The 24,843-nt window shown below is 35.6% G+C and overlaps 1 protein-coding gene across 1 annotated transcript in view; it reads left to right on the forward strand.

The window, feature by feature from the left end:
- LOC148074400 (unconventional myosin-IXAa-like) overlaps positions 1 to 24,843 on the forward strand; it is a 59,766-nt gene that overhangs the window by 14,220 nt on the left and 20,703 nt on the right. Inside the window, exons 3-23 of the mRNA XM_087796614.1 lie at positions 797 to 891; positions 2,480 to 2,542; positions 4,030 to 4,129; positions 6,064 to 6,161; positions 6,221 to 6,347; positions 6,444 to 6,533; positions 7,433 to 7,549; positions 8,971 to 9,105; positions 9,208 to 9,329; positions 12,242 to 12,383; positions 12,463 to 12,652; positions 14,412 to 14,531; positions 17,146 to 17,221; positions 17,765 to 17,908; positions 18,769 to 18,808; positions 18,868 to 18,990; positions 20,452 to 20,532; positions 20,607 to 20,717; positions 23,361 to 23,483; positions 23,561 to 23,710; positions 23,773 to 24,071. Of these exons, the coding sequence (XP_087652740.1) occupies positions 797 to 891; positions 2,480 to 2,542; positions 4,030 to 4,129; positions 6,064 to 6,161; positions 6,221 to 6,347; positions 6,444 to 6,533; positions 7,433 to 7,549; positions 8,971 to 9,105; positions 9,208 to 9,329; positions 12,242 to 12,383; positions 12,463 to 12,652; positions 14,412 to 14,531; positions 17,146 to 17,221; positions 17,765 to 17,908; positions 18,769 to 18,808; positions 18,868 to 18,990; positions 20,452 to 20,532; positions 20,607 to 20,717; positions 23,361 to 23,483; positions 23,561 to 23,710; positions 23,773 to 24,071 (2,546 nt within the window). The remainder of the gene's footprint in view (positions 1 to 796; positions 892 to 2,479; positions 2,543 to 4,029; positions 4,130 to 6,063; positions 6,162 to 6,220; positions 6,348 to 6,443; positions 6,534 to 7,432; positions 7,550 to 8,970; positions 9,106 to 9,207; positions 9,330 to 12,241; positions 12,384 to 12,462; positions 12,653 to 14,411; positions 14,532 to 17,145; positions 17,222 to 17,764; positions 17,909 to 18,768; positions 18,809 to 18,867; positions 18,991 to 20,451; positions 20,533 to 20,606; positions 20,718 to 23,360; positions 23,484 to 23,560; positions 23,711 to 23,772; positions 24,072 to 24,843) is intronic.

The following is a 24,843-nucleotide window of genomic DNA, read 5'->3' on the forward strand; positions in this document are numbered from 1 at the left end:
ACTGGGTTCATCTGATGGTTCAAACACATATGGATCTATTTTCACTTTCAAATGCATATTATTTAACTAAAAAAAGCCGGAACTACAAAAGTACTATGAGTACTTTGTACAAGGATTTTTACAAGATACAAAACTGTCAAATAAATGTGCTAAATACCTTTAATATTTAAGCTATAGACCTCTATTCATTAATTCATTTTCTACCACTTTATCTCTTGTGGGGGTCACAGGGAGACTGGAGTCTATCCCAGTTCCTTAGGGCGAGAGGCAGGGGACACCCTGGACAGGACGCCAGTCTGTCTCAGGACACACAAAGACAGACAACCATTCACACACACACTCATACCTACGACAATTTCCCCTCAAGTTCTCAATCAACCTCTGTATGTTTTTGGACTGTGGGAGGAAACCGGAGTGTCCGGAGTAAACCCACACAACACGAGGAGAACAAACAAACTACACACAGAAAGGTCACGAGTTGGCTCGACCTGGAAGCGAAAACTAGCATATTTACGCTAATAATAAGTTAGCGCACAACCGTTTTCGGCTATAGTTGGAAAAACGACGCCTTAGTCCAGAATTTCTTGGAGGTACTTTTGAGCCCAAGAAGATCTCTGTAGGACCCACGAACTAAGTTGCCCTTCATAGATATATATTTACGATACTACAGAAGTATAAGAACAAAAGAAAATCTCCTAAAATACGCACTTTTACTTCTGTACGGATCGTTCCAACTCGTACTCTGTGATGGTGATGTTGAGGACCTTCTCTCAACCTGTCTTCGTTCCTTCCACAGGCTTTCGGAAACGCCAAGACGGCTCACAACAACAACTCCAGTCGCTTCGGGAAATTTATCCAGGTCAACTACCAGGAGAGCGGAACTGTTCGAGGGTGAGACGCAAACATGCATGAATGGATGCAAATGGATGAGCGTCGCTGTCGTGTCGTTAGAGATTAACGAGAAAACCCAGGAGAGGAAGACGATGCAGCAGAACGTGGTTAAAGATGCACAAATACTATCATTAGTCGTCACGAAATATACAATCAACTAATACCGTTAACGTCCTGCTTCTCAGGGCTGATACCACTGATATGTTCACGTTCTTATATTTAATATTATCGTGATATAAGTGATAAAAAAAATGACATTTTAGTGACTCTGGTCCAAAACTAGGACTGAACGATATTGGAAATAAGTGCGATATTCGATATTAATGCGATGTTTCTTTCTTTAACCTAAAAATGTAGAATCAATGTGAGTACTGTAGTGGAGGTCCGGGGGTTTAAAGAAGGAAAACGATGATATTTCCGTTTCGTTTATTTCCGCGCTTCGGTGTCGACATGATCGTAGAAAAATATCACTTCTAACACTCAGTCTCGCGGGACTTGCATCAGTTTATCAGTGAAACTGAGCGACATCAGAGAGGAGCCGCCGGCGCGTCGCGATATCAGCAAATCAATAATAAATCCTTGTACACGCACACATAACACTTTATAAATGACGCTAACAACTTAGCTCGTTAGCATACGGTGAAGACGGACAGGTTTGTTTGGAAGTTCACGATCTTATAAGAAAACAACTGAGACGAGATGAAAAGTTCTTACTATATGTTGCTTTAACAAAGGAGGTTGAAAGAGACGAGTGACTGGATCACTAGTGTTTGACTAGATCAGAAGTTAGTATTACTTCACTGGATCACTAGTGTTTGACTAGATCATAAGTTAGTATTACTTCACTGGATCACTAGTGTTTGACTAGATCATAAGTTAGTATTACTTCACTGGATCACTAGTGTTTGACTAGATCATAAGTTAGTATTACTTCACTGGATCACTAGTGTTTGACTAGATCATAAGTTAGTATTACTTCCATGGAGATACTGAGTCAAGACGCGTCGTCATAGCAACTGAGCCTAACAAGCTGCGCCACACAGTTCACAGACAGACGGAGACGTAAACAACAACGAGACATAAAAGTACAAATTGACAACTTTACAGAACGTGACACTGATTGGTCGAAGTGCGGATTTAAGAAATGATTGATTTATACAATAAAAAAATGATACATTTTCACACATGTTTTCCATATGCATATCGCACGTGACAATATCGCTATATCTATATTTCTTTCAATACATTGTGCAGCCTTATCTCAAACGAAATGTTTTGTGTCTTCAAATTTATTTAGTGCCCTTAGACATATATATTTGGTCATTTTTTGTTTATACCAGTAACAGGTTTATAACTATATCAAAGAGCGTACGCTGAACCAGCGACAGTTTGGACATTTAAAATATCCAAAGGCGGCAACAGAGTCCTATCTAAGTATCCATGTCTAAATATCAACTATTCCAAATAATTACACAAACAAGAAAGTCCAAAATAAAGTGGTGGCCAAATATCCAATATCCGGCAGGAAGAGATAGAAAAGATATTTGATATTGTATTCGTGAACACCAGTCGTGGATGTGTATTTCAGGGCCTATGTGGAGAAGTATCTGCTGGAGAAGTCTCGTCTGGTCTACCAGGAGCACAATGAGAGGTGAGGACGCTCGTGAACTGCCAGTAAATAAGTACATGTACATGTACATGTACATGTACTTATTTACTGGTTAGAATCCTGCTATCATTACTTCGTTCAAAGATCCTCGTGGAGAACGATTCTAAAAGAAAACATATTTCTGACGTCATGTCTTTTTCTCGCACGATCGATTCTTTTCTTCCACTTTCGCTGCAGCCTCTGGGTCTCAGTGATATCAAGTGTCTTTCTGGGATAGATTAGTCATGTCTGCTCCCAGATGACCTTGACCTCCGCAGCCATTAACTTCCAGGAATGGAGGATAAATAACAGAAAAAAAGAAAAAAGCACATACACACACACTTACACACACACACACTTACACACATGCACACTTACACACATGCACAAACACACACACACTTACACACATGCACACTTACACACATGCACACACATCCACACACATGCACAAACACACACACATGCACACTTACACACACTTACACACATGCACAAACACACACACACTGATGCCTGCACACATGCACACAAGCAGACACATGCACATACGCACACACACGCACGCACAAACACACATACATATACTCTCAAACACATACATGGATACCCGCATACAGGCACACACACACATACAAACATGCACACAAACGCACACATACATACACTCACACACAAATACACTGACGCACATACACACACACACAAATATGCACACAAACACACACATACATATACACTCACACACAAATACACTAATGCACATACACACACACACACACACACATACAAGCATGCACACAAAGACGTACACACACACACACACACACACATACAAGCATGCACACAAACACACATACATACACACACTAACACCCGCACACAAGCGCACACTCACGCACATACAAGCATGCACAAAAATACACACATACATATACACTTACATACACAAACTGATACCCACACACACGCTGACACACTCACGCACATACATACATGCATACGAACACACACATACATACACTCGCACACAAATTCACTGATACCCGCAGACATGCACACAAGCACACACACTCACATACGCACACACACGATGACGCACACAAACATGCATGAATACACTTTTAAGCTAACGACAACAATGCTTCGTGAAGCTTCATCACTGTTGTGTAACCTTGTGTGATGATGATGATGATGATGATGATGTTCTGAGATCATCAGTGTCTTCAGGAACAGGAGCTTTGATGTTTGTTTGTATAAAATAGCATTTAATGTTATGATGAGAAACATCAGTGGTTTGATGTTAGTTTATATAAAACAACATTTAATGTTATGATGAGGATCATCAGTGGTTCTCATGGTTTAATAATAACAAGAAATAATAATAATGTAATGTTTCCAGTGTGACTTTATAGAATACGACACTCATGCTGTAAATACATATGAATGTTATTATTCTACACTAAATATGTTTTTCTCTGTCGCTACAGAAACTACCACGTGTTCTACTACCTGCTGGCAGGAGCGAGTGAGGAAGAGAGAGAATCGTTTCACCTGCTCAGACCTCAGGAATATCACTTCCTGCACCAGGTGTGTGACAGGTGTTGTTGCCCCACCTAGTGGACGGAACGATGTATTACTATCGGCCTTGTAAAGAAATACCATGTGATTCCTGAACGAACTATTTTCAGACTATAAGACGCATTAAGAGTCGTAATAGTACATCGCACATGGAGTAATACTACGAAGCCTTTCATATTAATTATAAACTATTAACTCTAAAGCTGTGGAGTAATACTAGGAAGCCTCGCTGGGAAATACTATTAAACCTTGTTGAGTAATACTAGGAACCATCGTGGAGAAATACTATTAAACCTTGTGAAGTAATACTAGGAAGCCTTGTGGATAAATACTAATAAACCTTGTGGAGTAATACTACAAAGCCTCCCAGAGAAATACTATTAAACCTTGTGGAGTAGTACTAGGGAGCCTCATGGATAAATACTATTAAACCTTGTGGAATAATACTAGGAAGCCTCGTGGAGAAATACTATTAAACCTTGTGGAGTAATACTATGAAGCCTCTTGGAGAAATACTACTAAACCTTATGAAGTAATACTAAGAAGCCTCGCTGGGAAATACTATTAAACCTTGTGGAGTAGTACTAGGGAGCCTTGTGGATAAATAATATTAAACCTTGTGAAGTAATACTAGGAACCCTCGTGGAGAAATACTATTAAACCTTGTGAAGTAATACTAGGAAGCCTCGTGGAGAAATACTATTAAACCTTGTGAAGTAATACTAGGAAGCCTCGTGGATAAATACTATTAAACCTTGTGGAGTAATACTACAAAGCCTCCCAGAGAAATACTATTAAACCTTGTGGAGTAGTACTAGGAAGCCTCGTGGAGAAATACTATTAAACCTTGTGGAGTAATACTATGAAGCCTTGTGGAGTAATACTAGGAAGCCTCGTGGGGAAATACTATTAAACCTTGTGGAGTAATACTATGAAGCCTCTTGGAGAAATACTACTAAACCTTATGAAGTAATACTATGAAGCCTCGCTCATTTGCCATTTTATCCTAATGTCTCTTATTTTATAATATTTATTGTATTATATTTTGTTATTTCTTTTATTTCATTTTTAGATTATTCTGTAGCGACACCACAACAAATCCTATGTTGTGTTGACAACGCTGGCAATGAATGTTTTCTGATCGATGAGGCTTCATGAAACGGTGCCACATTTCCTAGAGCTCAGTAGGTGGCGCCAAATATTCGACATTTGTCAATAGAATATCTTGGAGTAGATGTTTCATGAAGCTTCACATCACAGTTGCAGTTTTCTTCATAGTTTGTCCGGGGGTACGACTTATACTCTGGAGCGACTTATGTGTGAAATTATTACCACATTATTAGCGGTATATCATTTCACATGTTATTTTCACACTAAACCACCAGAGGGCGCTCTAGGCCTGTGTTGATCATTTCCACGTAGAAGAGGAAGCATCTTCTACCTCCGGAGTTAGTTAGTTGTTTAAAAGTGACACGAGGATGAAGAGTTATTTGGAGTTACACGGATGGTTTGGTAAACTTGTTAGTTATTTATGCTATAGTTCTCTGAATAACTCTTCATATGTTATGTTAACATACCAGGTTCTCACTTCATGTAACGTAACGTACAATTATTCTGTTGTTGCCTCTAGTTTTATTTTAAATTGTCTTTCAAGATCACATGTCTGTTCTTGGTGTTGATTTTATCAAATAAATTTCCCCCAAAAATGCGACTTATACTCCAGTGCGACTTATATATGTTTTTACTTCTTTATTATGCATTTTATGGCGACTTGTGCTCCGGAGACACTTATAGTCCGGAGCCACTTATATATAACATTAATGCTAACCTTTGTTAGCCACAGTTCATGGTTGAAAACAATGATAAATATTACGTCATATATAATATTTCAGGATATTTATACCTGTTGACGAACATCAGCTGCTAACGTGTTCTTCTGGCAGGACTGCTTCACGGTGGAGGGAGAAGACCTGAAGCACGACTTCGAGCGTCTGCAGCTGGCGATGGAGATGGTGGGCTTCCTGCCCAGCACCAGGAAACAGTGAGAAGCTCCGGCTGATGCGAACAAACATCATCATCAACACGTCTTTATCTTCGCAGGATCTTCTCGCTGCTGTCGGCCATCCTTCATCTGGGAAACATCCGCTACAAGAAGAAGACGTACAGAGACGACTCCATCGACATCTGCAACCCGGAGATCCTGCCCATCGTGTCGGAGCTGCTGGAGGTGAAGAGACTGTAGAGAAGATCACACTTATAGACGCAGTCGTGACTCAAAGAGGATTCTGTTGTGTTGTTCTTGACGTGTTTGGTCCTTGTCAAGGTCAAAGAGGAGATGCTGCTGGAAGCTCTGACCACCAGGAAGACGGTGACGGTGGGCGAGCGCCTCGTGGTTCCGTACAAACTTGCTGAGGTGAGAATTGAATAAAGAAAACAAACGTTAACTTTACACTAGACTTGAAGTTGTTATTTATTCATGAGCTCTTGGTTTTTTCAAGTCATTTTATAAATGTTTTTTTATCCATTTTTACTATGTTGCCTTCTTTGTTTCGTCACTTGGTATTTTAGAAAATAAATATATATATTTTTTCCCAATGTCTCTAAATATATTTTTAATTTGGGACTATTTACTTTTGAACTTTCTCTCGTTGTATTTAAATAACATCCTTATTATTATTCCTTACTGTTTCTTTTTTTTTTTTAAATTTTTTGAGAACATTTTTATTTAACTTTATTAATCGTTTTCTTCTTGTACATTTTTATTTCTGAAATGTTTTCACTTTGTTTATCTTTTTTAATTGTTTTTTATTTTGGTAGTTTTTACTGTGTTTTTTTGCAAAAAGTCTTTCTGACATTTTAAGATTAGTATAATTTAAATTCTTCACTTGTTTTTTCAATGATTTTGACACTTTCCTCACTTTGTTACTTTTTAAAATATATATTTTTTGACAGTTTCCTCACTTTGTTATTTATTATTATTTAATTATTTATATATATATATATATATATATATATATATATATATATATATATATATATATATCCATACAATTTCCTCACTTTGTAACATTTTTAAATTATTATTAAATATTTTTATTTTGGTATATTTTCCTTAGAATCTTTTTTATTTTGGTAGTTTCTTTACCTTGTTCCTTTTATAAATAATGGTATTTTTTTAAAATATATATATATATCCTCCCTTAGTTTTTTAATTTTGCTACTTTTTCATTTTTATTGTTTGAATTTAGTAAATTATTTCACTTATTATTATTTTTTTAATGAATATGTCATTGTCCTGTGTGTGTATTCTAGGCGGGCACAGTGAGGGACTCCATGGCTAAGTCCTTATACAGTGCTCTGTTTGACTGGATAGTTTTCAGGACCAACCACGCTCTGCTCAACAACAAGGACCTCGAGGAGAATCCTAAGGTGAGAACGTTTGGATCAAATGTTTATGTTGACAGTGATAGTAAAGATGCGTGTAAAATATGAGTCATTTTCAACTATAATCAAACAATTTTTTAACTATAATCAAACAAATTTCAACTATAATCAAACAATTTTAACTATAATCAAACAATTATCAACTATAATCAAACAATTTTCAACTATAATCAAACAATTTTAACTATAATCAAACAATTATCAACTATAATCAAACAAATTTCAACTATAATCAAACAATTATCAACTATAATCAAACAATTTTAACTATAATCAAACAATTTTAACTATAATCAAACAATTTTAACTATAATCAAACAATTTTCAACTGTAATCAAACAATTTTCAACTATAATCAAACAATTTTAACTATAATCAAACAATTTTCAACTATAATCAAACAATTTTCAACTATAATCAAACTATTTTCAACTATAATCAAACCATTTTCAACTATAATCAACAATTTTCAACTATAATCAAACAATTTTCAACTATAATCAAACCATTTTCAACTATAATCAACAATTTTCAACTATAATCAAACTATTTTCAACTATAATCAAACAATTTTAACTAGAATCAAACAATTTTCAACTAGAATCAAACTATTTTCAACTGTAATCAAACAATTTTAACTATAATCAAACTATTTTCAACTATAATCAAACAATTTTCAACTATAATCAACAATTTTAAACTATAATCAAACTATTTTCAACTATAATCAAACAATTTTAACTAGAATCAAACAATTTTCAACTATAATCAAACAATTTTCAACTATAATCAACAATTTTCAACTATAATCAAACAATTTTCAACTAGAATCAAACTATTTTCAACTAGAATCAAACAATTTAAACTATTATCAACAATTTTCAACTATAATCAAACAATTTTCAACTATAATCAACAATTTTCAACTATAATCAAACAATTTTCAACTATAATCAACAATTTTCAACTATAATCAAACAATTTTCAACTATAATCAAACAATTTTCAACTATAATCAAACAATTTTCAACTATAATCAAACAATTTTCAACTATAATCAAACAATTTTCAACTATAATCAAACAATTTTCAACTATAATCCAACAATTTTAACTATAATCAAACAATTTTCAACTATAATCAAACAATTTCAACTATAATCAAACAATTTTAACTATAATCAAACAATTTTAACTATAATCAACAATTTTCAACTATAATCAAACAATTTTCAACTATAATCAAACAATTTTCAAATATAATCAAACAATTTTCAACTATAATCAAACAATTTTAACTGTAATCAAACAATTTCAACTGTAATCAAACAATTTTAACTATAATCAAACAATTTCAACTATAATCAATCTCTGTCTGATCTGGTCATTGACGTCTTGCTCGTCCAGATCCTCTCCATCGGGGTCCTGGACATCTTTGGCTTCGAGGATTACGAAAACAACAGCTTCGAACAGTTTTGCATCAACTTTGCGAACGAGCGTCTGCAGCATTACTTCAACCAGCACATCTTCAAGCTGGAGCAGGTGATGCTTCTGAGCATGTCTTTGGATGAAGGTCCACTGATGGTTCCTCACCATCGTGGACCCATCATGGATCCTGTGTTGAAGTCTTGGCTCCCCTGACAGGAGGACTACAGAGCTGAAGGCATCAACTGGCACCACATCGACTACACTGACAACGGCTGCTGCATCAACCTCATCAGCAAGAAACCTGCAGCACTGTTCCACCTGCTGGACGAGGAGTGCAAGTGAGTTTATACACAACCTTATATCACTGTTGGAGTTTAGATTATAGTTTGTTGGATTATAGTTGAAAATGGTTTGATTTTAGTTGAAAATTGTTTGATTACAGTTGAAAATTGTTTGATTACAGTTGAATATTGTTTGATTATAGTTGAAAATGGTTTGATTCTAGTTGAAAATTGTTTGATTAAAGTTGAAAATTGTTTGATTATAGTTGAAAATTGTTGATTACAGTTGAAAATTGTTTGATTACAGTTGAAAATTGTTTGATTATAGTTGAAAATTGTTTGATTATAGTTGAAATTGTTTGATTATAGTTGAAAATTGTTTGATTATAGTTGAAAATTGTTTGATTCTAGTTGAAAATTGTTTGATTCTAGTTGAAAATTGTTTGATTCTAGTTGAAAATTGTTTGATTCTAGTTGAAAATTGTTTGATTCTAGTTGAAATTGTTTGATTACAGTTGAAAATTGTTTGATTACAGTTGAATATTGTTTGATTATAGTTGAAAATGGTTTGATTCTAGTTGAAAATTGTTTGATTAAAGTTGAAAATTGTTTGATTATAGTTGAAAATTGTTTGATTATAGTTGAAAATTGTTTGATTATAGTTGAAAATTGTTTGATTATAGTTGAAAATTGTTTGATTATAATTGTTTGATTATAGTTGAAAATTGTTTGATTCTAGTTTAAAATTGAAAATTGTTTGATTCTAGTTTAAAATTGAAAATTGTTTGATTCTAGTTTAAAATTGAAAATTGTTTGATTATAGTTGAAAATTGTTTGATTATAGTTGAAAATTGTTTGATTATAGTTGAAAATTGTTTGATTATAGTTGAAAATTGTTTGATTATAGTTGAAAATTGTTTGATTAAAGTTGAAAATTGTTTGATTATAGTTGAAAATTGTTTGATTATAGTTGAAATTGTTTGATTATAGTTGAAAATTGTTTGATTAAAGTTGAAAATTGTTTGATTATAGTTGAATATTGTTTGATTATAGTTGAAATTGTTTGATTATAGTTGAAAATTGTTTGATTATAGTTGAAATTGTTTGATTATAGTTGAAAATTGTTTGATTATAGTGGAAAATTGTTGGATTATAGTTGAAAATTGTTTGATTCTAGTTGAAAATTGTTTGATTCTAGTTGAAAATTGTTTGATTCTAGTTGAAAATTGTTTGATTATAGTTGAAAATTGTTTGATTCTAGTTGAAAATTGTTTGATTATAGTTGAAAATTGTTTGATTCTAGTTGAAAATTGTTTGATTATAGTTGGAAATTGTTTGATTATAGTTGGAAATTGTTTGATTATAGTTGAAAATTGTTTGATTATAGTTAAAATTGTTTGATTCTAGTTGAAAATTGTTTGATTATAGTTGAAAATTGTTTGATTATAGTTGAAAATTGTTTGATTAAAGTTGAAAATTGTTGGATTATAGTTGAAAATTGTTTGATTCTAGTTGAAAATTGTTGGATTATAGTTGAAAATTGTTTGATTCTAGTTGAAAATTGTTTGATTATAGTTGAAAATTGTTTGATTATAATTGAAATTGTTTGATTACAGTTGAAATTGTTTGATTATAGTTGAAAATTGTTTGATTATAGTTTAAAATTGTTTGATTATAGTTGAGAATTGTTTGATTATAGTTGAAAATTGTTTGATTCTAGTTGAAAATTGTTTGATTACAGTTGAAAATTGTTTGATTACAGTTGAAAATTGTTTGATTACAGTTGAAAATTGTTTGATTATAGTTGAAAATTGTTTGATTATAGTTGAAATTGTTTGATTACAGTTGAAAATTGTTTGATTACAGTTGAAAATTGTTTGATTATAGTTGAAAATTGTTTGATTATAGTTGAAATTGTTTGATTATAGTTGAAAATTGTTTGATTATAGTTGAAAATTGTTTGATTCTAGTTGAAAATTGTTTGATTCTAGTTGAAATTGTTTGATTACAGTTGAAAATTGTTTGATTACAGTTGAAAATTGTTTGATTATAGTTGAAAATTGTTTGATTCTAGTTGAAAATTGTTTGATTCTAGTTGAAAATTGTTTGATTATAGTTGAAATTGTTTGATTATAGTTGAAAATTGTTTGATTCTAGTTGAAAATTGTTTGATTCTAGTTGAAATTGTTTGATTACAGTTGAAAATTGTTTGATTACAGTTGAAAATTGTTTGATTACAGTTGAAAATTGTTTGATTACAGTTGAAAATTGTTTGATTATAGTTGAAAATTGTTTGATTATAGTTGAAATTGTTTGATTACAGTTGAAAATTGTTTGATTACAGTTGAAAATTGTTTGATTGTAGTTGAAAATTGTTTGATTATAGTTGAAATTGTTTGATTATAGTTGAAAATTGTTTGATTATAGTTGAAAATTGTTTGATTATAGTTGAAAATTGTTTGATTCTAGTTGAAAATTGTTTGATTCTAGTTGAAAATTGTTTGATTCTAGTTGAAATTGTTTGATTCTAGTTGAAAATTGTTTGATTCTAGTTGAAAATTGTTTGATTACAGTTGAAAATTGTTTGATTATAGTGGAAAATTGTTTGATTCTAGTTGAAAATTGTTTGATTATAGTTGAAAATTGTTTGATTCTAGTTGAAAATTGTTTGATTATAGTTGAAAATTGTTTGATTATAGTTGAAAATTGTTTGATTACAGTTGAAAATTGTTTGATTATAGTTGAAAATGATTTGATGACAGTTGAAAATTGTTAAAGTCTAATTGATTGTCGTTGGAATCCTACAATTGAATGTATAGAACTTACAAAACAAACGTGTATAAAGATTGAAATGAATAAACGTATAAATGACATTCAGAAGAAAAAATCAAACGTGCAGTTTTGCTTAATGTTGATTTAATTTTGAACAGTTATACTTGAGGTCTCACACATGTCTTGTGCGTGTCAAGCTTCCCTCAGGCCTCCAATCAGACGTTGCTGGACAAGTGGAAGCGTCAGCACGAAGGAAACAACTACATCGAGTTCCCTGCCGTCATGGAGCCGGCGTTCATCATCCAACACTACGCTGGGAAGGTCAAGTACAGGATCAAGGTGAGAAGGTTTAGATGGTGACCTCAGGATCACCTCATCATGTTGAAGATGGTTTCACGCTGGACTGTCTGTGCTCCAGGACTTCAGAGAGAAGAACACGGACCACATGCGGCCGGACATCGTGGCCTTGCTCAAGAGCAGCAAGAACGCCTTCATCTGCAGCCTGATGGGAATCGATCCCGTGGCCACTTTCCGTTGGGCCATGTTGAGGGCCTACTTCAGGGCCCTGGTGGCCTTCAAGGAGGCCGGCTGCAGACACAGGAAGACTGGTGAGGAAACACCTTCAGGAGGGTCTTTTGAAATGTTCCTCCTTTCTGGACTATAAGGAGTTGAAGCAAGACTTCGGAGTACAAGTCGCTCCAGCCATAAAATACATAATAAAGAAGAACAAACATATATAAGTCGCACTGGAGTATAAGTCGCATTTTTGGGGGAAATTTATTTGATAAAATCCAACACCAAGAACAGACATGTGATCTTGAAAGACAAGTTAAAATAAAACTAGAGGCAACAACAGAATAATGTTACGTTACATGAAGTGAGAACCTGGTATGTTAACATAACATATGAAGAGTTATTCAGAGAACTATAGCATAAATAACTAACAAGTTTACCAAACCATCCGTGTAACTCCAAATAACTCTTCATCCTCGTGTCACTTTTAAACAACTAACTAACTCCGGAGGTAGAAGATGCTTCCTCTTCTACGTGGAAATGATCTACACAGACCTAGAGCGCCCTCTGGTGGTTTAGTGTGAAAATAACATGTGAAATGATATACCGATAATAATGTGCTAATAATTTCACACATAAGTCGCTCCAGAGTATAATCTCACCCCCGGACAAACTATGAGGAAAACTGCGATTTATAGTCTGGAAAATACGGTAGTTAAATGTTGTATTTATGATACTTATTTTCAAAAGTATACATCATTCATTTTTCGTACTTTCACTCAGACATGAAAGTTTCAGTTTATTTTGCACAAATGTTTTGTTCGTCCAAATATTGAACATGTTTTAACAAAAATGTGTCTTTTAAATTTGGAATTGAAAATTCTACCGAGTACCAGATATTTATTTATAGTATCGAATGAAACATTTTGAGTTTTCTGACGACTCATGATTCAGAGAAGATACTCCAGAAGCCATGATGTGTTCTTGAAGCTTCATGAAGCTTCACCACTAGAGGGCAAAATCTAACCGCATCGATGACACTGTATCACGAAGCTTCAGCAACACTTGATAACATGTAGAACACAGTGGCCCATAGGGGGCGCCGCCCTCCCACTGATTGGGCTGTTTTTTTTTAACTTTATTTATAGTTTTATCTTTTATTTATTTTAGTTTTAAATTAACATAGTTTTAATCATCAACATTGATCATTTTGTATATTTTTAGAACTCTTTACATTGTTGTTAATATTAGTTTATTTGTGTGTGTTTGTGATAATTTGGTAGAAAGTTTCTCTATTGTTCTGACGCATACGACAGGTTGGTTTTTAGTTTTTTAATAATGTACTTTATTCTGTATGATGTATTTAAAGAGTAAAATTTAAATATGTTTTCATTTGTAATGAAACAAGGAGCAGAATAAACATTATTATCCATCATTAACTTAAAGTAATTAGATGAAATGTGCTTCACAAATAACCTTTACTTACTATTAATGTGTTGATTATTACATGTAATATATAGGATAAAATGTACTGGAAAAGCCTAAAATATTTTTCACCAGCCGTCACTGGTAGAACATTTAAAAGGTTTAAGGATGTGAGAAAAGTTGAAAATATTTGATCAGATTTCTTTAAGATGGTTGATGGTAGTGACGTGTCTTCTTTTCAGAGACCACTAGATGTCACTCTCTGCTCTATAATCTATTGTTCTGAAAACGGTAATGAAGCCTCGGGTGATCTCTTTTACGGATGGCGCCGCCTACTGATCAAATATGACAGTGTTTCATGAAGCTTCATTGTATCATCACATGAATGGCTGACATCTGACTGGCGACTGTATCTGGTTGTTTCCACAGGCAGTGACGACGCTGTACTCGGCGCTGTGGTCAGAACTGTCGACAACTTCAGTTTCCTTCATCATCCTGTTCACCAGAGAAGCCTTGAGATCCTTCAAAGATGCAAAGATGAGAAATACAGTAAGTGACGCGAGTTCGACTTCTTTCATTTCACTCAGTTTTACCTCCTTTGCTTTCTGCGCATCGCTGTCAATCAACAGAACAAACTTTAAACACATCTTAAACCATCTTTTATCAACAGAATGTAAAAACACAAAACTTTTGAAAGTTTAAAAATAAAAGTTTTCAAATAGGGCTGCACGATATTGGAATTATGTTCGTCTTGAAATGTTCGATCTCGATATTAATGTTATATTTTTTCCTTTCACCTAAAAATGAAGCCGCACGCACGAGCGAGTACTGTAGTGGAGGTCCAGGGTGTATAGAAGGAAAACAATGAGATATTTCCCTTTCGTTTATTTCCGCGCTTCGGTGTCGACATGATGGTAGAAAAATATCTCTTCTAACGCTCAGTCTCGCGGGACTTGCATCGGTTTCCCGCTAAAACTGAGCGACATCAGAGAGGAGCCGCCGGCGCGTCGTGATATCACCAAATCAATAATAAATCCTTGTACACGCACACATAACACTTTATAAATGACGCTAACAACTTAGCTCGTTAGCATACGGTGAAGACGCACACATAACACTTTATAAATGACGCTAACAACTTAGCTCGTTAGCATACGGTGAAGACGCACACATAACACTTTATAAATGACGCTAACAACTTATCTCGTTAGCATACGGTGAAGACGCACACATAACACTTTATAAATGACGCTAACAACTTAGCTCGTTAGCATACGGTGAAGACGGACAGGTTTGTTTGGAAGTTCACGATCTTATAAGAAAACAACTGAGACGAGATGAAAAGTTCTTACAATATGTTGCTTTAACAAAGGAGGTTGAAAGAGACGAGTGACTGGATCACTAGTGTTTGACTAGATCATAAGTTATTATTACTTCACTGGATCACTAGTGTTTGACTAGATCATAAGTTAGTATTACTTCACTGGATCACTAGTGTTTGACTAGATCAGAAGTTAGTATTACTTCACTGGATAACTAGTGTTTGACTAGATCAGAAGTTAGTATTACTTCACTGGATCACTAGTGTTTGACTAGATCATAAGTTAGTATTACTTCACTGGATCACTAGTGTTTGACTAGATCATAAGTTAGTATTACTTCACTGGATCACTAGTGTTTGACTAGATCATAAGTTAGTATTACTTCACTGGATCACTAGTGTTTGACTAGATCATAAGTTAGTATTACTTCACTGGATCACTAGTGTTTGACTAGATCATAAGTTAGTATTACTTCACTGGATCACTAGTGTTTGACTAGATCAGAAGTTAGTATTACTTCACTGGATCACTAGTGTTTGACTAGATCATAAGTTAGTATTACTTCACTGGATCACTAGTGTTTGACTAGATCAGAAGTTAGTATTACTTCACTGGATCACTAGTGTTTGACTATATCATAAGTTAGTATTACTTCACTGGATCACTAGTGTTTGACTAGATCATAAGTTAGTATTACTTCACTGGATCACTAGTGTTTGACTAGATCATAAGTTAGTATTACTTCACTGGATCACTAGTGTTTGACTAGATCATAAGTTAGTATTACTTCACTGGATCACTAGTGTTTGACTATATCATAAGTTAGTATTACTTCACTGGATCACTAGTGTTTGACTAGATCATAAGTTAGTATTACTTCACTGGATCACTAGTGTTTGACTAGATCATAAGTTAGTATTACTTCACTGGATCACTAGTGTTTGACTAGATCATAAGTTAGTATTACTTCACTGGATCACTAGTGTTTGACTAGATCATAAGTTAGTATTACTGCACTGGATATACTGAGCTAAGTCAGCGCCGGCAAGACGCGTCGCCATAGCAACCGAGCCTAACAAGCCGCACAGTTCACAGACAGACTGAGACGTAAACAACAACGAGACATAGAAGTACAAATTGACAACTTTACAGAACGTGCACATTTAAGAAATGCTTGATTTTTACAATAAAAAAAGGTTAAATTATTGCACATGTACATGCACTTACTAGTGATGTAAGAAAACATTGATACAACGATACGTTGCGATATTTTATTCCTGTTACTGTATCAATATTCAATAGAACTGAATTGATATTTAAAAATATGTATATTGGTTTTCTTTTACCATTGAAATAACATTTTATTTTCATGTTAAGTTATTTTATGATTTATATATCAATAGTGTGTGTATAAAAGACAATCATTCAATGTTTTAGTTTACTATCAACACTCAAATATTCATTGGATTTGTTCATTTGTTTGTCACAGTTAAACCTCCGGTCACTAGTCGACACGTCGCAAGTATATGGTTCGTCACACATGTGTCACCAGATTCTCAGCCAGATACCCAGCCCTACTATTGACTTTTTGTTTTTAATATTTGTCTCCTCGAAGATATATTATTATATTATAATGCAGTTTAAGATGACTCGACATAATCTCAAAGTCCAAATCTTGCTTCAACAAAATACATCCATCAGTCGTCGATCATTTGGCGCCCCCTAGAGGAAGTCAAGGATAAAAACGAGACACTTTCTTCACAAGCATCCCCTTTATCTTCTCCTCTGTTCGATTGATTTAATGAATATCGATGTTTTTTTTCATTTCTATTCTCCTGCAGGTATTTCCCGAAAGAGTCCTCGCACACCACTGACAGACCTTCACGGCGCCAACACTCTGAACGAGAAAGCCAGCTGGTGAGTCTCGGCGATAAATGTTGGGATATTAAAATAAAGTGTGTTACGGGGTCTTTTTAAAGTCTTAAATACATTCAATTCAATTCAATTAATGAATTAAAAATTCAGGCCTTAATTCTTATGAAACTGTCTTGAGTAAACATTTTAAAAAAAGTCTGACAAATTTGATGATAACTTTAAGTAAGTAAGTAATTTCTATTTATAGCGCTTTTCCAGACCAGGGTCACAAAGCGCTTAAACAATCAAAACAATATTCAATAAAGTATATACTTTAAAGATCAATATAAAACTGATAACACAACAGGAGTTCCAGAAAATCAAGGAAAAGATTGAACAAATAAAAACGTCTTAAGATGTTTCTTGAAAGAGTCAGTAGACATTATAAGAAACATTTGAATATAATATTGTTGATTTTTTTTTGTTGATTGTTAATCTTCAGTTTAATTTTAATGGTATTTTTGACTCGCATCCTGTCGTAGGAAGTTACGTGTGAGTTATTGTCACCGACTTGAATCTGTTCAATTCTTGTCTTTTTTCCCTCAGGAATGGCTACGGCGTGGGTCGTCACGAACACATGTCCAGGTCGGGGCGTCTGATGTCTTCGGGGCGACCGTCTCTGGAGGAGGACGGCATCTTCCTGAACTCGTCCAACAGCAAGATCTTAGAGAGAGCTCAGGGAATCCTACTGTGAGTGATGCCAACACCTGCTAACACTAGGCTCCTGCCAGCCTGAAAAAGTGTCAAAGTTCAACTTAAAAATGAAAGAATTTGGCCTTATTTGACATCAAAATGTCTTAAATGACATTCTCCAGTCTAAAAGGGAATTGTTTGTTTATCCAACATTGTTTCACAGCTGAATATATTGATATGTTGAGGTACATTATATTTTGTGCAAAATCTTTTGCTAAATCAGCACGATGAAGGTCAAACAAAGTTTTTTAGTCGACTAACAAAGTCATGTTTTTTAATTTAAAATAGAAAAAATGTCCATTTGATGTATTGGGTTATTTATTTTATTATTATACATTTTGGTTGAATGTCCAGTTGTTCTAAAATTAAATTAAAATAACTTTAAAATAGCCTTAAGCTGTAAGAACCCCTGATAAATTCCAGAGTAAATTAAGTGTATTTTGTTTTTAATGGAATATTTTTTTTAATAAAAACTTCCTTTATAAACAGTAATTTAAACATTCAAATATTTATTATATTTATAAATCTTATTTCTGTAGTGATATTTGTGATTCAGATGTGATATAGATAAAAATGTTATAACAAAAAACACAAAAGCGTCAAATACTTACGTTTTTTTTAAATATTTTTGTACTGACTCACTTGGTAGAACTGCTTTAGGCCTGCAGGTCGGAGACGGCAGTTGCATTTGATTGCTTTTACTTCTGTCATGCTGCAAGTACTGAGAGCATGTTTTGAAGTTTCCAGGAAGATAATAAAATATAATAACGATAATAAAACATGTGAACTATTGAATCTCAAAGCTTGTTCAAACACAATCGTTGTCTGACTTTAAACCTTTATATTTGTCACTCCAGGAGAAATAAACTCTGCAAAAACAAGCCGAACCTCCCGAAGGTAAGATCCTTGTGATCGAGTCTCTCGACAGAGTCGACGTCAACTCTGATGTGTTGCAGCATTTGCTGGATGTGAAGTCGCTGAGGTACCTGAGCAGCGTGACGCTTCACGACCGCATCACCAAGTCTCTTCTTCACCTGCACAAGAAGAAGAAGCCGCCGAGCATCAGTGCTCAGTTCCAGGTCAGTGACCAGATGAATGTACTTGAAGGTGCTTCTGTACGATTCTCTGTCGGAACTATGTGTATAAGTAAACTTACTAAACTACTTACTTGAAGTATACTTACTTACTTACTTACTTACTTACTGTAAACAGGAAGGATGTGTCTCGCCTGCAGTTCATACAAAACTCTGGAGCCAGAATTCTGAGCCGCTCTAGTAGAAGAACTCACATTTCTCCTTCAAACTCTTCACTGGCTGGTCCTGAAAAAAATTGGCAATTTTAAAATTATGGTTTATACTTTACAAAACTATTCATGGTCAGACCTTCCATCAGAAGATTCTGATCCAGCGGATCCTGTGGATCAGAATCTACTGATGGTTCCTGAACTTCCGGACCAGAGGAGAGAAATCCTTCCAGACTGTTGCTCCTAAGCTTTGGAACCATCTCTGTGTTTGATGATCTACTGACTCCTTCAAGAAACATCTGTGTTTGATGATCTACTGACTCCTTCAAGAAACATCTGTGTTTGATGATCTTCTGACTCCTTCAAGAAACATCTGTGTTTGATGATCTTCTGACTCCTTCAAGAACCATCTCTGTGTTTGATGATCTACTGACTTCTTCAAGAAACATCTGTGTTTGATGATCTACTGACTCCTTCAAGAAACACCTGTGTTTGATGATCTACTGACTCCTTCAAGAAACATCTGTGTTTGATGATCTACTGACTCCTTCAAGAAACATCTGAGTTTGATGATCTACTGACTCCTTCAAGAAACATCTGTGTTTGATGATCTACTGACTCCTTCAAGAAACATCTGTGTTTGATGATCTACTGACTCCTTCAAGAAACATCTGTGTTTGATGATCTACTGACTCCTTCAAGAAACATCTCTGTGTTTGATGATCTACTGACTCCTTCAAGAAACATCTGTGTTTGATGATCTACTGACTCCTTCAAGAAACATCTGTGTTTGATGATCTACTGACTCCTTCAAGAAACATCTGTGTTTGATGATCTACTGACTCCTTCAAGAAACATCTGTGTTTGATGATCTACTGACTCCTTCAAGAAACATCTGTGTTTGATGATCTACTGACTCCTTCAAGAAACATCTGTGTTTGATGATCTACTGACTCCTTCAAGAAACATCTGTGTTTGATGATCTACTGACTCCTTCAAGAAACATCTGTGTTTGATGATCTACTGACTCCTTCAAGAAACATCTGTGTTTGATGATCTACTGACTCCTTCAAGAAACATGTGTGTTTGATGATCTACTGACTCCTTCAAGAAACATCTGTGTTTGATGATCTACTGACTCCTTCAAGAAACATCTCAAGACACTTTTATTATAGAGCTTTTCCTTGATTTTCTGAGACTCCTATGTATGTCTTATGCTTCTTGATCTTTAAAAGTATATATTTTCAACTGGTCTGGAAAGATCTTCACTAATAACCTTTGACCTTCATGTGTGCAGGCATCGCTCACGAAGCTGATGGAGACTCTGGAACAGTCCGAGCCATATTTCGTCAAGTGTATTCGTTCCAACGCAGAAAAGGTACATTTCTTCCATTTATGATCGACAGATATTTTTACTTCACTTGTTTCTTTTCCCTCCGTCTCTCGGCTCAGCTCCCGATGAGATTCGACGACACTCTGGTCCTCAGACAGCTGCGCTACACCGGCATGTTGGAAACTGTCAGGATTAGACAGTCGGGATACAGCGTCAAATACACCTTTCAGGTACTGGTTCTGGACATTGAGTTTCAGCAGAAATTAATGTCATGTTACTTCGCACAGCAGCCTTGAATTTGCCCCCCTTCTGCCCCCTTCCCCTTGACTTGATTGAGTCCCGTACCCCCGCCCTCAAAACCTTTGCTGTCAGAAGTATACCTGATTATTTTCAAGACATTTTGTCTTTGTTAAAAAACAGACTTATTTGAATCTTCATGGGGGTCTTCTGCCCCCTTTAGACCCCTTGAGAATCAACAAAAAATAAACCTTTACCAGCACTCACTTGGTATGAAATACACATAGTTTCAATTTTCTTATAAATTGCCTTTTTCAAATATTCATGGGGGTCTTCTTCTTCCCTTGTGACCCCCTTTCCATTGATCTGATCAGGGGTGTCTACCTCGTAATACCCTTTTAGCGCCCTGTGACCCCGGTCCGTGAAAGTCTCTTTACAATTAAACTTACCTGCTTTCTAACTTACTGAGGATCAGTAGAATACGTCTTAATTTTCCAACAAACAATTTTGTCTTGATAAAAATTGGATCAATTTGAAAATATCGTCGATGGCTTCCGCCCCCTCTTTTGCGCCCCCTTTCAATTTTTGAAAAAAATGGTTGGAAATTCATGAAATCTACCTTACCCAGTATGTAATACACATGGTTTAAATTCATTCATAATTGGACATATTCACTTTTCATGGGGGTCTTGAGCCCCCCTTGTGCCCCCTTGACTCCTCCCTAAAACCTTAACTAAGGGGTCAGTAGTCTACATGATCCCTTTTGTCTTTATAAAAATTGCATTGATAGAATTTTTATGGGGGTCATCTGCCTCCTTTAAACCCATTTACCTAGTATGTCATTTATATTTAATAAATAGTGGACGTACAGTATTTTAATTTGTATTCTTCCCCCTTTGTTCCCCCCGATCTAGCCCCCTCACAATATGGTTTAAATGTCATCATTAATGGACTTTTTTTTACGTTTATTCTTTGCCCACCTTTTGCCCCCTTTTCTTAATTTCTGAAAGACATTTTGACTTCATAAAAAACTTGACGTATATGGAATTTCATGGGGGTCTTCTTCCCCCTTTCCGCCCCCTTTCAATTTTTGAAAAAAAGGGTCTGAAATTCATGAAATCTACCTTACCCAGTATGTAATACACATGGTTTAAATTCATTCATAATTGGACATATTCACTTTTCATGGGGGTCTTGAGCCCCCCTTGACTCCTCCCTAAAACCTTAACTAAGGGGTCAGTAGTCTACATGATCATTTTTGTCTTTATAAAAGTTGCATTGATAGAATTTTTATGGGGGTCATCTGCCCCCTTTAAACCCATTTACCTAGTATGTCATTTATATTTAATAAATAGTGGACGTACAGTATTTTAATTTGTATTCTTCCCCCTTTGTTCCCCCCGATCTAGCCCCCTCACAATATGGTTTAAATGTCATCATTAATGGACTTTTTTTTACGTTTATTCTTTGCCCACCTTTTGCCCCCTTTTCTTAATTTTTGAAAGACATTTTGACTTCATAAAAAAACTTGACGTTTATGGAATTTCATGGGGGTCTTCTTCCCCCTTTCAATTTTTGAAAAAAAGGGTCTGAAATTCATGAAATCTACCTTACCCAGTATGTAATACACATGGTTTAAATTCATTCATAATTGGACATATTCACTTTTCATGGGGGTCTTGAGCCCCCCTTGTGCCCCCTTGACTCCTCCCTAAAACCTTAACTAAGAGGTCAGTAGTCTACATGATCATTTTTGTCTTTATAAAAATTGCATTGATAGAATTTTTATGGGGGTCATCTGCCCCCTTTAAACCCATTTACCTAGTATGTCATTTATATTTAATAAATAATGGACGTACAGTATTTTAATTTGTATTCTTCCCCCTTTGTTCCCCCCGATCTAGCCCCCTCACAATATGGTTTAAATGTCATCATTAATGGACTTTTTTACATTTATTCTTTGCCCACCTTTTGCCCCCTTTTCTTAATTTCTGAAAGACATTTTGACTTCATAAAAAACTTGACGTATATGGAATTTCATGGGGGTCTTCTTCCCCCTTTCCGCCCCCTTTCAATTTTTGAAAAAAAGGGTCTGAAATTCATGAAATCTACCTTACCCAGTATGTAATACACATGGTTTAAATTCATTCATAATTGGACATATTCACTTTTCATGGGGGTCTTGAGCCCCCCTTGTGCCCCCTTGACTCCTCCCTAAAACCTTAACTAAGGGGTCAGTAGTCTACATGATCCCTTTTGTCTTTATAAAAATTGCATTGATAGAATTTTTATGGGGGTCATCTGCCCCCTTTAAACCCATTTACCTAGTATGTCATTTATATTTAATAAATAGTGGACGTACAGTATTTTAATTTGTATTCTTCCCCCTTTGTTCCCCCCGATCTAGCCCCCTCACAATATGGTTTAAATGTCATCATTAATGGACTTTTTTACGTTTATTCTTTGCCCACCTTTTGCCCCCTTTTCTTAATTTCTGAAGGACATTTTGTCTTCATAAAAATGTGACGTACATGGGGGTCTTCTTCCCCCTTTCCGCTGCCATACCATGAACAAAATGTACTGCAGCAGTGGATTCTCCACCATCAAGTTCAACCTGACCCCTCACCTCCCTGCAGGAGTTTGTCCGTCACTTCCGGGTGCTGCTCCCGCGAAGGTCGACCCCGACCAAGTCGTGCATCAGGGAGTTCTTCAGGCAGATCCACCTTCCGCCCGCGGGCTACCAAGTGGGACACACCACGGTGCGAAGACTCGCCAGATGAATTATTTTCTTTCCATTTCCTCCAGTCCTCGCGTCTCATCTCTCAAACTCCTGCAGGTTTTCCTGCGAGAATCCGAGCGTCAACGGTTGCAGACCCTCCTTCACCAGGAGGTTCTGAGGCGGATCGTGATGCTGCAGCGCCGCTTCAGGGCGGTCCTGGAGAGGAAGAACTTTGTCAGCATGAGGCGAGCCGCCGCCGTCGTCCAGGTGAGGCACCAACTTGTAAGTCGTCCCAATAGTATCTATCAATGTTGTTTATTTGTTTGAAGACATGGTGGCGTCGTCAGTCGGCCCGACAGTGCAGGAGGGAGGAGAGGATCGAGGGGGCAGCGCTGTGCCTGCAGACGGCCTGGAGGAGGTGCCGGGAACGACGGAGGTTCCTGCAGAAGCGAGAGTCCGTGAAAGTCCTTCAGAGGAGCTGGAGGAGCTGCAGCCGCAGAAGGAATCTGGCCGCCGTCACGCTTCAAACCTCCTGGAGAGGCTTCAGGGAGAGAAGGAGCTTCTGTCGGACCTACAGGGCCGTCCTGCTGCTGCAGGTCCTGTGGCTCGGACACCTGGCCCGGCTCAGGTACCAACTCATTACATTTCACTGCAGATAACTGTGATAGAACCTGGATTTGTTTCATGTCACATAAAACCTATTGTAAGTATTTCAACTTTTAAAGTATGTTCTCTCAACTTAAATGTTAAAACTTTGATTTAAATGTTTAATTATCTTCATCTATTAAACTTAACTTAAAGTAAAGATCATGATTCCTCCTGAAAATTCCTCCTGAAATGTTGCCCTGGGAGTATTTCAGTGAAGGACTGCTCAAGTGTGGATGTAATTCCTAAATAATCTTCTGTAATAATACTCTGTGATTCATGTAGTATTACTCCAAGAGTCATCGTAGTATAACTCCACGATTATTGTATGATTATTCCGCGATTCACATAGTATTTCTCCCTGAGGCTCCGTACTATTAATTTGGGAGTCACGTCGTATTACTCTGTGATTCTTGTAGTATTACTCCATGAGTCACATAGTATCACTCTGTGTTTCATCTAGTACTACTCCACCAGTCATGTAGTATCACTCTGTGATTAACGTAGTATTACTCCACAAGTCACGTAATATTACTCCACAATTAATGTATGATTACTCCGCGATTGACGTAGTATATCTCAGCAAGTAACTGTAGTATTAATCCACTAGCCGACATAGTATTACTCCGTGAGTCGCGTAGTATTACTCCGCGAGTCATGTAGTATTACTCCGTCATTCACATAGTATGTTTCCGCTAGACACCAGTATTACTCCTTGAGTCACTGTACTATTACACTGTGATTCACACAGGATT

The sequence above is a fragment of the Callionymus lyra genome, chromosome 8, assembly GCF_982586985.1.
Source record: "Callionymus lyra chromosome 8, fCalLyr1.hap1.1, whole genome shotgun sequence".
NCBI classification, from domain to species: Eukaryota; Metazoa; Chordata; class Actinopteri; order Syngnathiformes; family Callionymidae; genus Callionymus; species Callionymus lyra.